The sequence below is a fragment of the Thunnus albacares genome, chromosome 10 (genome assembly GCF_914725855.1).
Source record: "Thunnus albacares chromosome 10, fThuAlb1.1, whole genome shotgun sequence".
Taxonomy (NCBI): Eukaryota; Metazoa; Chordata; class Actinopteri; order Scombriformes; family Scombridae; genus Thunnus; species Thunnus albacares.
The window spans coordinates 33,596,904-33,614,899 of NC_058115.1; the positions used below are offsets into that span (position 1 = coordinate 33,596,904).

General features: G+C 43.6%; 1 protein-coding gene across 4 annotated transcripts in view; it reads right to left on the reverse strand.

Annotated features, from left to right (window-relative positions):
- The window catches only part of maml1 (mastermind-like transcriptional coactivator 1), a 28,247-nt gene extending 10,251 nt beyond the window's left edge, over positions 1-17,996 (reverse strand). For 3 of the 4 annotated variants that reach the window (XR_006405236.1, XR_006405235.1, XM_044363176.1), the window contains exons 1-3: positions 17,588-17,995; positions 16,428-16,927; positions 3,184-4,539 (exon numbers count right to left, since the gene is read on the reverse strand). Coding sequence is in view for 2 of the 4 variants with exons in the window: in XM_044363176.1 (XP_044219111.1) it covers positions 3,184-4,539; positions 16,428-16,772 (1,701 nt within the window). In the remaining 2 variants the exon portion in view is untranslated. Of the gene's footprint in view, positions 1-3,183; positions 4,540-16,427; positions 16,928-17,587 lie in introns of all 4 variants that reach the window. The other variant, XM_044363177.1, reaches the window with a different exon arrangement.

Below are 17,996 nucleotides of genomic sequence, written 5' to 3' on the forward strand. Positions count from 1 at the left end.
CCACAACCACTACAGACCAGTTAGACATGAAATACACTCAGGATATTTATGTTAGTCGTTTTAATGACCTCCTGACCTTTCAGACAAACTTTACATGTTTCAATTAACAGTTTCAACTATTAACTAACACTTTAAACCTGCAGTGACTGTTTGTTTTGTTCACTAGTTCTCATCAGAAACAAGTAGTGAACACATCATCAGCTTTAACAAACAGCTGCTGGTTATAAAGCTCCGTAAAGCCGAGAGGAGCTGCAGAGTCACTTCATCTTTAGCTGGTTTCAATTATTTAAATGCAGCAGTGGAAAGTAACTAAATACATTTATACTCAAGTATTGTACTTAAGTACTATTTTAAGGTATTTCTACTGTACTTGAGTATTTCCATGTGATGCTACTTTATACTTCTACTCCACTACATTTATTTGACAGCTTTAGTTACTTTTCAGTTGAAGATTTGACATAAAATAACATGTAACGTGTGTCAGATGTGTTTGAGTAGTTTTCTCCTTCATGTGGTTTGAATAAATAACTGTTTGAGATCCAAAGAGGTAAAACTCTCCAACATTTCAGGCCTCTACAGCTGTGTGGGAGTGAGGAACCGACTCTGGGTTCATTCATTAAATACCTTCTGGAGTCCAGTATTCAAACATGATTTCACTCCCAAAATATAAAGACAGAAAATCAGTTAAATGCAACACAAATTCAGTTTAAATATGTTTAAAAGACTTCGTACAAAGAAGCTGGAGAAGCTTCATTCAGAACAGTGGACTGAAGCATGATGGAGGCCTGTGTGTGTGTGTGTGTGTGTGTGTGTGTGTGTGTGTGTGTGTGTGTGTGTGTGTGTTGTACAGTGCAGGAATGTGTTGCCTGGTTACACTCTGATCAGTCTGTACAGCTGTTATTGTTATAAAACTGTGATGTTAGCACAGATGCTACAGTTAGCATCCTCTAACAGTACAAACTGAGAAAGTCAAACCACATGTTGAACTTTATCAACACACTACTGCACACAACAACGCACTACTGCACACAACAACACACTACTGTACACAACGCACTACTGCACACAACAACACACTACTGCACACAACAACACACTACTGCACACAACAACACACTACTGTACACAACGCACTACTGCACACAACAACACACTACTGCACACAACAACACACTACTGCACACAACAACACACTACTGTACACAACAACACACTACTGCACACAACAACACACTACTGTACACAACAACAGACACAAACACAACAACACACTACTGTACACAACAACACACTACTGCACACAACAACACACTACTGTACACAACAACACACTACTGCACACAACAACACACTACTGTACACAACAACACACTACTGCACACAACAACACACTACTGTACACAACAACACACTACTGCACACAACAACACACTACTGTACACAACAACGCACTACTGCACACAACAACACACTACTGCACACAACAACGCACTACTGCACACAACAACACACTACTGTACACAACGCACTACTGCACACAACAACACACTACTGCACACAACAACACACTACTGCACACAACAACACACTACTGTACACAACGCACTACTGCACACAACAACACACTACTGCACACAACAACACACTACTGCACACAACAACACACTACTGTACACAACAACACACTACTGCACACAACAACACACTACTGCACACAACAACACACTACTGTACACAACAACAGACACAAACACAACAACACACTACTGTACACAACAACACACTACTGCACACAACAACACACTACTGTACACAACAACACACTACTGCACACAACACACTACTGCACACAACAAACTACTGCACACAACACACTACTGCACACAACACACTACTGCACACAACAACACACTACTGTACACAACAACACACTACTGTACACAACAACACACTACTGCACACAACAACACACTACTGCACACAACACTACTGCACACTACTGTACACAACAACACACTACTGCACACAACAACACACTACTGCATACTACTGCATACTACTGCACACAACAACACACTACTGCACACAACACTACTGCACACAACACACTACTGCACACAACAACGCACTACTGCACACAACAACGCACTACTGTACACAACAACGCACTACTGTACACAACAACGCACTACTGCACACAACAACACACTACTGCATACTACTGCACACAACAACACACTACTGCACACAACAACGCACTACTGTACACAACAACGCACTACTGTACACAACAACGCACTACTGCACACAACAACACACTACTGCACACAACAACACACTACTGCACACAACAACAGACACAAACACAACAGCTCACATGTCAGACACACTGAGTAAAAGTCATCAGACTCTGCAGACACACATTTCTCTGTTTAGTGTCTTCAACAGTTGATGAAGCCGCATTAACAGTGTTTATTACTTCTAACTTCCTGCTCACCTCTTCCTCTGCTGCTCGCTCGCTCGCTCTCTCACCTGCTACGCCACATTTTACGTACCATTGTATTCCTTAAAAGCAGCTACGCTACGACACAGAGGTTGACTCATGTTTCACAACAGGCTCCCAAACACTATTGATTTCCAAATGAATGGATATTTAGCGTTATTTTTGACATTAAAAATATATTTTTTGGCCTGTCGGAGGTTCTCATTGGCTGGGCGGCCCGCCAGGCCTGACTATTATGGGAAAAACACTGGAATTATAATTATTATTATTAGACATGGGAAATTGAATAAAATGTTCTTTCATAGAATATTACCAAACAGATGAAACAGAGCTGCTGATTATGGCTCAAACAATAATGGCTTCATTTTGCTCAATAATGAAACCATTCATAATAAATATTAATTTATCTTTGACAACAAAATATTTTTGCTGCAGTTAAACTTAAAATTGACAGAAAACTGTTTTCACTTTAATACTCTATCAAAAACTGAAAAGGTCTCTGCACGCCTGACAGAATATAAATAATTTATTGTAGAAATATCTTCATGTGTAAAACTCTTTGATACATACTGCACAGTAACATGCAGTATGTTTATATATACAGTAAAGATTGTTGGCTGTTAGGTTGTAGATGTGCTGCTGCGTTAGATGGAGGGTAGACTATTAGCGGGGTGTCTTACCTGTGTGTGGGCTAAATGCTGGCGGAAGTTCTTCTGCTTTATCTGCTGCTGTTGTCTGAGCAGCGACAGCAGGGCCGCCTTGTTCTGGCTCTGAGTGTTGGGGGGCCGCGGCGGTCCAGGCCCCGCCTCAAAGTGCGACAGAGGTTTGGTGTTGTTGTAGTTCAGCATGGCAGCCGAGGCCTGGGCCCCTGGCGCCGGCGGGTGGCTAAGAGGTGGCCCCGGAGCCGGGTGACCCATCATGTTGGGGTGTCCGGCGGGCCCCGGCATGTAGCTGCCGGCCCCCGCCTTGGGAGAGCCCTTGTTGGGCTGATTGGGCATCAGCAGCTGCTTCTGGGCATTGGGGTTGAAGTCCTGTGGGTACAGGGAGGGGCTTGTGGGCTTGTCCATGCCAAATGGGCCCCCTAGTGGGCTCTGGGAGGGGTTGGCCATCTGGGGCCAAGCCTGGGGGTGGGCATGAGGCCCCTGGGTGTGGAACTTGGCCCCCGGTTGTGGCTGTTTGTGCTGCAGCTGGCTGTGGAGGTGCTGGGCTCTCTGCTGCTGGGCGGCCAGCTGCTGGAGCTGCTGGGCGGGGGACAGGTCTTTGGGCACCGGGGGGCCCGGAGGGAGTAGATGGTTGGGGGGAGGTTGGAGCTGCCTGGGGGGAGGAGCTGGCTGGGATGGGGGCATAGCTGGGGATGAGGCGGAGGAGGAGGCGACAGGGGAGCTGGTGGGGTGAGGAGGAGGCCCGGAAGACGTGGACCTGACGTGGGGGGAGCCGGTGTGAGAGTCCTGCACCTGCTCGAAGGAGGCGGGGGAGAACTCCGCCTTCACGCTGCCCAAGTCCAGAGGAAGAAGGCCCTGGGAGGACTGTCCCCCCCCACCCGCTGCTCCTCCTGCTCCTCCTCCCACCGCTCCAGCACCACCGGGAGTTGGTGCCAGCTCCAGAGGGTCTTTGCGATCCTCGAAGCCGTCGTTGAGGATGTCCTGGATGTCCTCGTAGGCCACGGAGCAGTTCAGCTCCTCCATCAGCTCCCTCCACTCCTGCTCGTTCAGGTTGAGGTCAGGGAACAGGCTGTTGTTGTTGCCTCCGCCTGACGGCGGCATGATGGGCAGGATGTCATCCGGCTCCTGCTTCATCTCCTTCCGAAGGAACTCTGGCTCCCCGCCGTCCGTCGAGTCCCCTGCCGGCCCGTGGGTCCCGTTGGAGTTGAGCGAGTCGGTGATCCCGAGCTTGGAGTCCAGTGGGGAGCCGTTGGCGGTGCCGTTGTCGAGGCAGGCCTTCTTGTTGGGGGGGAAGCCGTCGCTGAAACCGTTGACCTGATCTCTGCCCAGCGGAGAACTAGCGCTCTCCAACTTCCTCTTCACCGTCTCCTGCAACTGGAGGGACAAACAGAACCGTCAAGAATTAATAAAACACTCAACAACCACAAACACTGCAGGACAGCTGGACTCAAACTCTGATCCTGGAGAAACAAGATGAATCAATAAACATAAGAAGTACCAAAGAAAATGTTATTTAGGCTTCAAGCAGAAACATATCAGCAATCACCAGGTTTACATCACTGCACTCACAAAAGTGTGAAAAACCATGTATATTATTAAAGGTTAAATATTAATATTTCAATCTAATATATGTTGAACTTTACTCTACTACAGTGACACTACGGTGATGTCTTCAAATGTCTTGTGCTTTGATGTTCAGTTTAGGGCTGCAACTATTTTCATTATCAATTTTCTTTATTAAACATTTTGTCTATAAAATTAAAAAAATGGCTTTTGGTTTGTCTGAACAGTTAAAACCCAAAATACATTCAGTTTCATGTATGACACAGAAAAGCTTCACATCCTCACATCTGAGAAGCTGCAACCTGGAAATAATTGGCATTTTGGCTTAAAACAATTATTCAATTATCAACTAGATTATTTCAGCTCTGAACTATTTCAGCATCAGTGCCTGTTGTAGTTCACAATGTCTCTTTTTAGATATCTGCATCATGTAATGAGGTTGTTTTCAATCTGGGAGCTGAGTAATAAAACCAGCTGCAGTAGCAGTTTTCCAGCTGCAGGCGGCGCTGCAGCTGAGCTGACAGCAGCGGGGAGAGTTGGAGCTGGCAGGCTGCTGCCAGTACTAGAATCAGCTGCAGGCTGGCTTACATAACGCAGATAACAAAGAGCTTCCTCAGAGCAGTCAGCAGATCAGATCTGTCCACTCTGCAGGCAGCACGACCCACCGGATCTGATGGGAACATTCAGAACTTCCTCCACTGTCCGACTCAAACCACATCAGCTGATCGTCACACGGTTTGACTGTGTAATTATCAAATATTCTCCACACCTGCAGCCTCCATGAAGAAGACCGAGCAGGTGAATCTGGGTATATAATCTCCAGTATACTGGATGCCAAACCATCCACTGGTGTCTTTAGTCCACTGACAGAACTGGCAGATAAGATAAATGGTCCACAGCCTTTTTATTTTAAAAAGTTAACAGCATTAATGAATTAATGCGAAAGCATCGTACAGTCTGCCTGTATGAGAATAACAGACTGAGGGGAGGAGGAGGACTGTTTCACTGTTATTAACATCATGTCTCCAGCAGTGGAGAGCAGCCTCTCTACTCCGCTGTGTTATTAACGTCATGTCTCCAGCAGTGGAGAGCAGCCTCTCTACTCCGCTGTGTTATTAACGTCATGTCTCCAGCAGTGGAGAGCAGCCTCTCTACTCCGCTGTGTTATTAACGTCATGTCTCCAGCAGTGGAGAGCAGCCTCTCTACTCTGCTGTGTTATTAACGTCATGTCTCCAGCAGTGGAGAGCAGCCTCTCTGCTCTGCTGTGTTATTAACATCATGTCTCCAGCAGTGGAGAGCAGCCTCTCTGCTCTGCTGTGTTATTAACGTCATGTCTCCAGCAGTGGAGAGCAGCCTCTCTGCTCCGCTGTGTTATTAACGTCATGTCTCCAGCAGTGGAGAGCAGCCTCTCTGCTCCACTGTGTTATTAACGTCATGTCTCGAGCAGTGGAGAGCAGCCTCTCTGCTCTGCTGTGTTATTAACGTCATGTCTCCAGCAGTGGAGAGCAGCCTCTCTGCTCTGCTGTGTTATTAACGTCATGTCTCCAGCAGTGGAGAGCAGCCTCTCTGCTCTGCTGTGTTATTAACGTCATGTCTCCAGCAGTGGAGAGCAGCCTCTCTGCTCCGCTGTGTTATTAACGTCATGTCTCCAGCAGTGGAGAGCAGCCTCTCTGCTCCACTGTGTTATTAACGTCATGTCTCCAGCAGTGGAGAGCAGCCTCTCTACTCCGCTGTGTTATTAACGTCATGTCTCCAGCAGTGGAGAGCAGCCTCTCTACTCCGCTGTGTTATTAACGTCATGTCTCCAGCAGTGGAGAGCAGCCTCTCTACTCCGCTGTGTTATTAACGTCATGTCTCCAGCAGTGGAGAGCAGCCTCTCTACTCCGCTGTGTTATTAACGTCATGTCTCGAGCAGTGGAGAGCAGCCTCTCTGCTCTGCTGTGTTATTAACGTCATGTCTCCAGCAGTGGAGAGCAGCCTCTCTGCTCGGCTGTGTTATTAACGTCATGTCTCCAGCAGTGGAGAGCAGCCTCTCTGCTCTGCTGTGTTATTAACGTCATGTCTCCAGCAGTGGAGAGCAGCCTCTCTGCTCCGCTGTGTTATTAACGTCATGTCTCCAGCAGTGGAGAGCAGCCTCTCTGCTCCACTGTGTTATTAACGTCATGTCTCCAGCAGTGGAGAGCAGCCTCTCTGCTCGGCTGTGTTATTAACGTCATGTCTCCAGCAGTGGAGAGCAGCCTCTCTGCTCGGCTGTGTTATTAACGTCATGTCTCCAGCAGTAGAGAGCAGCCTCTCTGCTCCGCTGCGTTATTAACGTCATGTCTCCAGCAGTGGAGAGCAGCCTCTCTGCTCCGCTGCGTTATTAACGTCATGTCTCCAGCAGTAGAGAGCAGCCTCTCTGCTCCGCTGCGATATTAACGTCATGTCTCCAGCAGTGGAGAGCAGCCTCTCTGCTCCGCTGCGTTATTAACGTCATGTCTCCAGCAGTAGAGAGCAGCCTCTCTGCTCCGCTGTGTTATTAACGTCATGTCTCCAGCAGTAGAGAGCAGCCTCTCTGCTGCTCTGTCGGCTCCGGGTAAAAACATCGCTGTCCAACATTTTTTCTTCACCTCAGAGTTGGTTTACGTGGTTTAATGCTGCAGTGTGTGTTGGTCAGCTGGTCTCGTTTGTTACTGCTGGAGTTCGCTGCTCCGCTAACGTTCATCTTCACAATATACTTCATGTTCAGGTAATTATTTAGACATTAAGTGAAAACATTCTCGTAACCGCTGCCTTTTTTGAAGGTGAACTAAAAGATAAGTATCATGTGCGCACTTTAGACTGTAGGTGAGTTCTGCCTCTCTCATTCCATCAACATCATGTCATTAACTAATATCCCACCCCTACATTTCATAGACTATGAAATCGTCTAGAGTATAAAAAATACTGGAATCGGTCTAAAAGTTCCAGTTTTTCAAGTTTTTATCTGCAGAAAATAAACTCAAAAAACACAGAAAGGACACGACCTCAGTCCTGAACCCAGGTGAAGCTTTCTGGAGTTCCCATGCAGTTAAAACACGACAAATGGAAACAAGATGTTTTTATAATCTCAACTTTCCTGTTGGCTTTGACCTTTTGACCTCGCTCATATTTCCCATTTGTGCCACACTTTATAGATGAGATAGTTTGAGTCTTTTTCTTCAAATCGAAAACGCCAAAAGGTTTCCTTGTTTCAGCATCTCAACTGTGAGAATCTGCAGCTTTTCTTTGTTTTGTGTGATAATAAACTGAATATATTTCAGTTTTGGACTATTGATCGGACAAAATGAGACATTTAAAAACTATTTTCAAGTGTGACTGTATTTATCAATATTTCCTGACACTTTATAGCCTATAAAAAAAATAAAATAAATAAAATCAATGGATTAATCAAGGAAGTAACCAGCAGATTAACTGATAATGAAAATTAGTTGCAGCTTTACTCTTGTACACAACACAGCGACTTATTTACTTTTATTAATGTTGTTTTCAAAAGGTTGTTTGGAGAATAATTTCATGAATGTATCAGGGTTTTGCAAAGTTGTGGCTTCTGAAGACTCTCCTATATGCAAGTTTCATGTGAAAATGTTCAACAGCTGGAACTAATCAATGATCTTTAATGGATCAGCTGATTCTAAAGATATGAAGTCCATGTAATTTAAGCAAGAAAATTCTAATAAATATAAATTATGACATAAATAGTAGCTGCATCTTGAACAGGCTGTTATGGTCACAGAGAACGTGTCCTCACATAACCAACCTGGTTATAAAAGAGAAAATTAAATGAATCTCTCTGCCTTGAAAACAGACTTACAGCACATGTTCATGTAAGAAAGACAAACTCTCAGCATCACCAGTGAAAAACAGAGACATGAGCAGAGAGGCGTCACAGCGCCGAGAAACGTGACGCCCTCCCAAAAATATGCTGAGAATTTCCTGATTAAGTCAACTGGTGAGTAGAAACATGGCTGCATCAAAACATTTGGACTCACTGGTGGACCAGTAGCTTCAGTAACTGTAAACCAGCCCCAGCAGCACCTCCTCACCTTACAGCACTGAAGGGTATCAGGGATCGTTTGATCCGCAGTAATAACTGATACAGAGAAGGAAGGTGACAGCGACCGTTTATTCTTCGTCACAGCATTTCTCAACTAAACTAGTATTTGACAAACATCAACAGACCAGAGAACGAGACAGAAAAGAGCTCGCCTGTCTGAACTTCCTGTAGCTGCTTTTCAAAGTGAAAATTCAAAGTTATTAGAACAATGTGGGAAAAATAAATCCTTGTTCCTTCTGTGTCTGATGGATCTGCGGTCTGAGCAGAGGGAAAGCTGTGTGTGGGTGAGCAGGACTGAAGGATGCTGAAGGCATCTTCAGGTAAACACAGAGCTGTGTCTCTGCCCCGAGGAACCTGAAATACTGGTCTGACTCCGCCCCCTCCTCCCCGTTACCACGGATACACACCTGGCGAAGGAGGGGGTTCCTACAAAGCCAGAGGCATTCTGGGTAACACTGACAACAGATAGTACCACTGCTACTACTGTTACTACCACTGTTACTACTAATACTACTACTACTACTACTACTATAACTAGTACTACTAATACTACTACTGTTACTATTCTAACTAATACTACTAATACTGTTACTTCTATAACTAATACTACTAATACTACAACTGTTACTACTCTAATACTACTACTGTTACTACTAATACTACTAATGGAACAACTGTTACTACTCTAATACTACTACTGTTACTACTCTAACTAATACTACTAATACTACTACTCTAACTAATATTACTAATACTACTACTGTTACCACTGATATCTGTGATATCAGTAATATGAGTGATATCAGTGGTGATATCAACAAAGGAAACGTGTGTAAAATGAGTCGGTACTGATGCAAACAGCATGTAATTAAACTATGATAACCTGAAACAAACACTGTAGATATTTTAGATTTTTGTGGCACAATTGGATCCAAACATTCCAGGGTGAGTCATTGTGAAGATATTCAGCAGCCTTTATTTATTTAAATGCTCTCTTGTAATGTGAAATATGCAGACTTGGTTGATTCAGCCATAACAAAAGCTTTCAGTGTGTGAACAGCTTCACTCTGGCGTTAAAGGTTTCTCACTTTCTTCAACAAATAAGACGACTGGTCTCGTGGGTGAGGTCAGAGGTCAACAAGTTATTTAAAATGATTTAAAACCTTGTTCCTGCTGGATGTTAGTGATGTTTGTTGTGAACACAACACAACAGACCCGACCTTAACAGACCCGAACGTTACAGACCCGAACGTTACAGACCCGACACCCACAGACCCGACACCCACAGACCCGACCATAACAGACCCGAACATTACAGACCCGACCATAACAGACCCGACACCCACAGACCCGAACATTACAGACCCGACACCCACAGATATAATAACGGTGTGTCAGGCGGCTGCAGGTCTGCTGGTTTCTCTTTATCTTTCTGCTTCTGTCTGAACTGGTTTCATCCAACAGACACTTTTCTAACTGAAGCTCTTGTTTAAATTCTACAGAAAGTTCACAGCTGCTGGTTTTAATACCACACAGAATCACTTTAACACCTTCATGTACAATGTGAAGTTACAGTCAGTTTATTCAAACAATCAACAATCATTCCCAATAATATGACTGATTACTCATTAATGCTGACCTGGATGTGGATGAGCAGCAGAAAAACAATAAATGAACGGATGGATCAATTAATCAATGAAAATATAACCTATAATCTACTTTAGGACACTGAGGATGATGATACTGATATGAACAAACATCACTAACATTCAGCAGTAACAAGGTTTTAAATCATTTTTAAATAACTTCAGAGGTCAGAGGTCAGAATAACAGAACTGGGGATTTCCCAGACAGGTTTTGCTAAAATCTGATAAAAAATAACTAACATTACTGCCTAAGACAGGCTACAAAAAACATTGAAGACTTTTGAGAAAGAAACTCAAGACTTTAAGGCCTGCAGATAATCTGCACACAGACAAAAAGTAAAATGTTCTAAACTATTTACTCTGCATTTTATTTTATACATTTATAATAAATTTCATATCTGTGAGTCAAATTCCAAAAATTCAAAATTCATTTTACAGCATAAATCTAGTAAACGACTGGTTTTCTGAAATAAGTTTGGCGTCAGAACTTTTTTTCTCATCTTGTCAACTGTTTGAAAAGCAAACAGCTGATTGGCCGGTTGGTTTTCACAGTTGACATTCTCCTCTCATCTCTGACACACCTTTTCCCCCACAGTGATCGTCACAAACCACATGATCACAGCTGATAACGTACTCTCAGAGCCACTCGAGGTTTTGGACATATTGACATCCAGACCCTGAGACCTCTACCGGTGACATCACTACTGACACGAACCAATGGCGGCGGAGGTGAGTCGTCTCCGTGTTTTCCAGCTACAACACAGAGGCTGCTGTGAACAGAGAGCGGCGAGGCGTTTCCTGACAGTATTCAGGACAAACACGGTGACACACACAGTGATGACTCAGCTGGGAGGAGGCGGTGGGGGGTTTCTGTTCAAACTGAATCACCTCTCAGGACTCCGAGCTCGTGTTTGTCAGTCTGTCCTCGCTGAGAGAAGCTTCACACTCAGAAACAAACACACTTATCTCTCTGCTTGTTCCTAGTTCCTAAAACAATGTGTCTGTGTGGAAACCACTGAGTTTGTTTTTAGCAGCAAAACACTCTTCACCCTGTTTCAGTCGGCAAATGACTATCCATCATCCAACGCAATCAGCAAATGCATAATTAATGATGACAGCTGTGTTGTATTGACATTTCAAATAAGTGAGAGTGTCAGTCAGTCTCCTGCTCCTGTAATGAGTTTAAATGCAGCCAAATTCACAGTTGTTTTTCTCATCTATCGGGCTGCAACTTCATTATTTACTCAATCGTTTTGTCTATAAAATTTCTGAAAATAAAGAACCCAAGGTGACGTCTTTAAATGTCTTTTTTTTGTCCAATCAGGAGTCCAGAATCCAGAGATAAACAGTTAACTGTCATGTATGACACAAAAAAAAAAGCTTCAAATCTTCACATCTGAGAAGCTGAAACCAGTTAGTTTGTTATTTCTACTCATTTGAGTATCGATTCATTTTCAGTTGATCGACTGATCGCTGCAGCTCGACTCGTTTACATCAAAACCAGCTTACATTATTTACTGGTTTCCAGTGTACACGCTGGAACACAGAGCCGGAGTTTTAACATTTCTACTCTGGAGGCTGAAACAGAGGAACTTACCCAGCGTAGCAGGAACATGCTGTCAGTCTGTGATACAACTGTCTGGTCCGAGACGACTGGTATCACTTATATTCACACGACAGATCAAACGTGTACGAGAGGACGAATCAGTGAACTGCATCAGCGGTCAGTGTTTCCCCTAGAATTTGTTTCAGGCCTGATGGTAGGCACCGAAAAAACCCTGAAGAGACCAGGAACTGGCATCGCATCAAGAGTTTCCATGGCAACGACACAGAGGTCGACTCACGTTTCAGCACAGAGGCTGTTGATTATTGATTTCTGATTGATTGGATTATTTGATATTTTCTCCAAATGTGAAACCCTCAGTGGTTTGTGAAACTGCCTGAAGTCAGCTGACACGGTCCTGGTTAAAGCCCGTTAGTTCTGGTTAAACCCTGAACCGGTGTCACTCTAGAATCAGGGTGAATTTCTAATCACGTCAGTTTGAGGTCACGACTTCTGATTAATCACCAGATTGATCAACATTGATTTATGCAGTTTTATTAGTTATTATTCTAAGTTTGGATGCAGATCTGAAGCCTGTTTGTTGTGGTGAGCTGCAGGTGAAAACCTGATCAATCTTTAGACTTTAGACTCTGCTGGATTCAAACAGAAACTGGAACACAGCGGAGGACAAAACTAACACACAAACTGACAAACTGGTATTTTAACAATTAGTTGTTGTTATTTCCTGTCAATCAGTTTAGGAGTGACGGCAGCTTTCAGTCCTGTGCTGCTAACTTACCATTATTTTCATTATCAATTAATCTATCAATCATTTTCGGATTAATTGATTGTTTATTCTATAAAAAATGCCAGAAAATTCTAAAAAAATGTCCATTTTAGTTTCCCAGAGTCACAACAAACAGTCTAAAATAATATCAGAGAAAAGAAACCTCAGATTGAAGAAGATAAATTAATATTTGATGTTTTTACTTGTTAAAAGATTCAGTTTCAAAAGTGTTGGTAATGAATTAAATCCTGCGGTTGGAGTTTTGGTGGTGATCTGTTCACCTTTAAGTTCACACTGAAGCATGTTGAGCTACAGATGATGATGATTTTCATTACTGTTTGATCATTAAATTGTTTTTCAAATGATTCATTGTTGAGTTTATAACGAGAGTCTGAATGATGAAACCTGCACTTTGTCTTTTTATCAATAAATCAGTTCAATGATCAACTGACTTCATTTTCTGTAAATTGGTTCATTGATTAATTGTTTCAGCTCCAGCACTGCAATTAGGATGATTATTTATATTACTGATTCATCATTTTGTCTATAAAAATATCAGAAAATGATAATAAAAAGCACATTATAATTATGTCTGGTTTTATCCGACTAAACAGTCCAAAACTCAAAGATAATAAATTTACAGGAGAAAATAAAAACAGTGTTTGATATTTCAGCCTGAAAACGACTCTCAACGATTTAACTGATGATTAAATAATTTACTGTCAGTGGTTTTTGTTTCATGTTGACAAAATTCAACCGAGACTCTGTGTGTGTGTGTGTGTGTGTGTGGTCATGTGATCAGACAGCACAGCCACAAAACAACACTTCCTCTGTCAATCACTGAGGCTCCACACGCATGCGCGCGCGCACACACACACACACACGCAGCAGTGGTTTCAGCAGAGTGGAGTCATGTGTTTCCAGCCTGCAGGCCTGTCACTACAACTACTTTTGTTGATTATATATTATCCCAGAAATAATTACAAATAAAAGAATATTATCGCTGTTTTAAGACCATTTTATGCAACAGTTGCAGTTAACATGCTAACACCAGTTTAAAGACCATATTTACTAGATTTACAACAACCACAGCAGCAAAACTGAGGAGAGACTCAGCAGCCAGATGTTCCTTCCTTCTCTGTTCAGGAGAAGCCGAGACGAGAACAGCTGGTCCACCTTAAAAGGTCAGTCCACCTTAAGTGAGCCGGGTCACTTTAATCAGCAGGTGGAAAGCAGGAAGTGAGAACTTTTCTTTACTTTTTATTCACTGACAAACAGCTGCTCTGCGTCCTGCTAACTTCATCACGGTTACTCTCCGCTCCGCCGCCACCGCCGGCCTGACCGCCACACTCTCTCTCTCTCTCTCGACCACACACTCACTACACACGTCTCTCATGTAAACACACACACACGCGTAAACATGATGAGCAATAACGAGGTCAGCAAAAGTGACGGAGGTCGTGTCCATATATGGTACGATAAGTTAATGACATCATCTCAGACCTGCTGCAGGATTCAACCGATCAGCAGCTTCGGCACAGACAAAGTGATCAATCAGGGTGATCGGCTTTGATGTCAGTGACGCACGTCTGACAACAGACACTCAGACTGCAGCTCGTCTCGCTGTCAGTCATCAGGTCACATTATGTCATTCTGGCCCTGCTGATCTTTGTGCATCTGTTGCCATGGAAACAACCCAGACATGGACATGAGTAGAGCCGCAACGTTTAGCCGATCAAAAGAAAATGAATCGCTACTATTTTAATAATCAATTAATTTTGTTTTGAGGAATTCTTCAAAGAAAAATGATTAATAATTGATTAGTATGATAAGTATGAGGATGATAAGTTTGTCAAATTCTATAATCTTTATTAACAGCTCAAGATTGACAGAACGAGATTTCTTTGCATAGTTTTAAACAAATATGATTTATTTTCAGACGACCGTCTCAGAGAACCGGTCAATAATTCAACTTAAACAACTTCTCAGAGATATCGTGGTTCACAGTTCTCATCAGGGGTGTGAAATATATAAATATAAACTGATACAAGAGTCAGAGATTCAGCTACTTCGAAACATGCAGCTGTAAGAGAGAGCATCAACACGCAGTCAGCAGCGTTTTAGAGGGAAACTGTTTCACCGGCTGACCAACACATCATGTTCTGGGTAATTCTGGGTATTTTTTTTTAAATGAACACAGAGGAAGTAATTGATTATTTTAACAACACTTGTGTTTAAAAAAAAAAAAGTACAAAATATTAAATCCTGATAGCAGCTGAATGAAACTAAATGTGAGTGAAGCGAATCATCACAGAGACATTAAGACTCCTGTTCTCATGTTTTAATAAACACCTGGACTTACAGTCGTGCATCAGTTTAACTTTTTATCATGTTACTAAACTTAATATCACAAACCCACACAGCAGGTGTCTACACACGACAAGTGACTTAAACTCAAGAATCCTGCTATAAGTGTATTTGCTGAAAAGCTCGTTCTGCAGTGTAAATAAAAGAGCAGATGAGATCTTAAAATAGACGGTTTTTAACTGAGTGTGAACCAGTTTATTTCTAGTTCAGAGGTCTCACACTCAGACTACCTGAACATGTTTGTCTCTCCTGGCCGGGGGCCGTCCAAACACTCAGCAGAGAGAAAAAAGATTTGATTTTTTTTATTGATTTCAGCCTCCTCGTGCTGTCAGTCTGCTCTGCGTGTTTGGTGGATTAACTTAACGCCACCTGAGATCGTGCTGCTGCTGGAGGACGACGGCGGCAGCTTCCTTCCTTGCAGTTACATTAAGCTCCAAACAATAATAATCCATCCACCATCTCTGGAAAGTGTCTGTGCTTTTAGATGTTTAGATGTCAGCTGTCTGCTGCGCTGTGGGTCACAGCTGATGTGTTTGTGTTGACGAGCTGCACAGTTAAGAGCAACCTGACATGTTTTTTTGCACTTTTTCTTACAACTTTGTGGATCGATTTATGCTTTTATTTTGGAATATTAAAAGAAAACAATGCATAATAAACAAGTGGAGGGTCATAATTATAAGCCAGATCTGGACACTTTGAGACTCCTGTGCTGGTTGGACGTTGCTCATATTGTCCACAACTACGTCACTCCTTCCATACTTCAAATCAGACAGTTACTAGTATAAAGATTAGTGCTCTGACTAATGGTTAATTTTCACGATTCATCGTTTGATCTGTTTCCCACAGCCTGAGCTGTTGTCATCACATCTCTTGTTGCGTCTGACTCAAAAAGAACCAACTTATTATCATGTAAGACGCTGAAAAACAGCACATTTTCACATTTGAAGCCATCAGATGTTTGGCATTCTTGCTTGGAAAAACTGACTTGATGGTTAACCGATTAACAGAGTAGCTGCTAATCAATTTTCTACTTAATGACTCGACTAATCATTGCAGCTCTAATGTAGATATCTTTAGAGACAATAATGCACTGCAACTTATCCTGTGATTCCCGCTACTGGTCCACAACCAGTTCAAAGCAACATGAGTCCAGTCGGTGCCAATAATGTGTCATTCTGAGTACCGCCTAAAGCCTTTCATCTCTGGTGTTTAATTCATACTACACCAGTCTGTGGTGTGTGTCCCAGTGTGCCCAAGTGTGTGTCTCAGTGCTCACTCACCGCTATCAGGGTGCTGTTCCGGCTCTGCTCCGCCGCCGTCCCTCCGCTGTCCCCCAGCTCCGCGCTGCTGCTGCCGCCCCCGCCGCCGCCGCCGCTCTGCGCTCTCTGTCCGGCCTGGTCGCTGCTGGGCTGGGGCTGCCGGTGCTTGTTGGACCGCTTGGCTTTGGCCTGCAGGCAGCGCTGGTGCAGGGCGAAGGTCTGCTGCCGCTCCAGCTCCAGCCGCTCCAGCGTCGCGCCCTCGTAGCGGCTCTCGCAGCTGTTGTGATGCTGCCGGAAGAGCTCGATCCTCCGGCGGAGCCTCTCCATCACCGCGCTGTGTCGCGGTGTAACAAAATCCGCCATCATCAATAAAGACTTGTAGTAAACTCCCGGCTCAGGTTTCGTCCATAAAATGCTGAATTTGGCTGTTTTTCACCCCCCCTCGCCCTCTACAAAGACTCTGCTGGCTCCATGGAGGCGACCTTTGTCTTGCTAATGGCCTTCAGTCACAGCGGCACTCACTGCCGGAGAGGAAAATTAAGGTTTTTGGGTGCATTTTCATTCAGCCTCCTGATTTTGTTCACTTAAAAGTTTATGCAATTAATCACAATAAATACAACAGCTCGTTTAACTTGCTGTGTGAACTGAGAGCCGCATTCCGCCTGAGTTTCACCCCAAATCAAACACACAAAACCCCCGATTTATCCCACAAAACCTGCTAATTTTTATACAAATTATTAGATGATTTACTCCACATTTCCCTCCCAGTTACTGAAAGTCTGCTGTCTGGCTTTCAGACGAACTCCCAGACGGATAAGTTAGCACATTCCTGCACTCACAAAATCAAAGTTGGAGCGTCGAAAATTCCTTAAAAACTACCCGAAACTACACAAAGAATGCATTATTTTATGATTATTTTGACTTCACCTCCAGCTCACTTGTTAACAACACAGTTTTCACACATGAGAGCATCATAATGGCTCTGAAAGTTGTTTGAAACTTTTATTTTTGTTCGAGTATTAGTTAGTGGTTAGCTTTGGTTAGCGAGCAGGGAGCTAGCCGCTGGCTTATTCACAAACTTGGCAGCTGATAAACTGACTTTTTAAATCTAGCAAATGAGAAAATAAACAACAAGACTTTTCCAGACAAGAGACGCTTCGTTATGTATTAAATTCACTTACTGTGAATGTGTTGCTGTCCGCTGTCCAGCAAACAGCTGATCCTCCGCCTGCCTGTAGCCGTTAGCCGTTAGCTGCTAACGCTCGGACGCGCTAACGGCAGCTCGTAAATAAATCATGTTTTACTTTAATCTCTCCCGAGCTGTCGGCGCGGATAACCCTCCTCCTCCCGGCCGAGCCCGAGCCGGGATATGTGAGCTCCAGAGCGAAGAACAGGGCTAACTCTAAGCCTCTATTCTGCTTCTATTCTACTTCTATTCTGCTTCTATTGTTTTCCAGCGGACAGAGGTTTACGCCGCCATTTTGAAAACTTTCTCTTTTTTTCCATCAGCAGCAGGAATGTCCCTGTTCCCGCCTCACCGGTGATTGACAGCAGCAACAGCCAATAGAAGACGGTCACGGCGTGACGCGG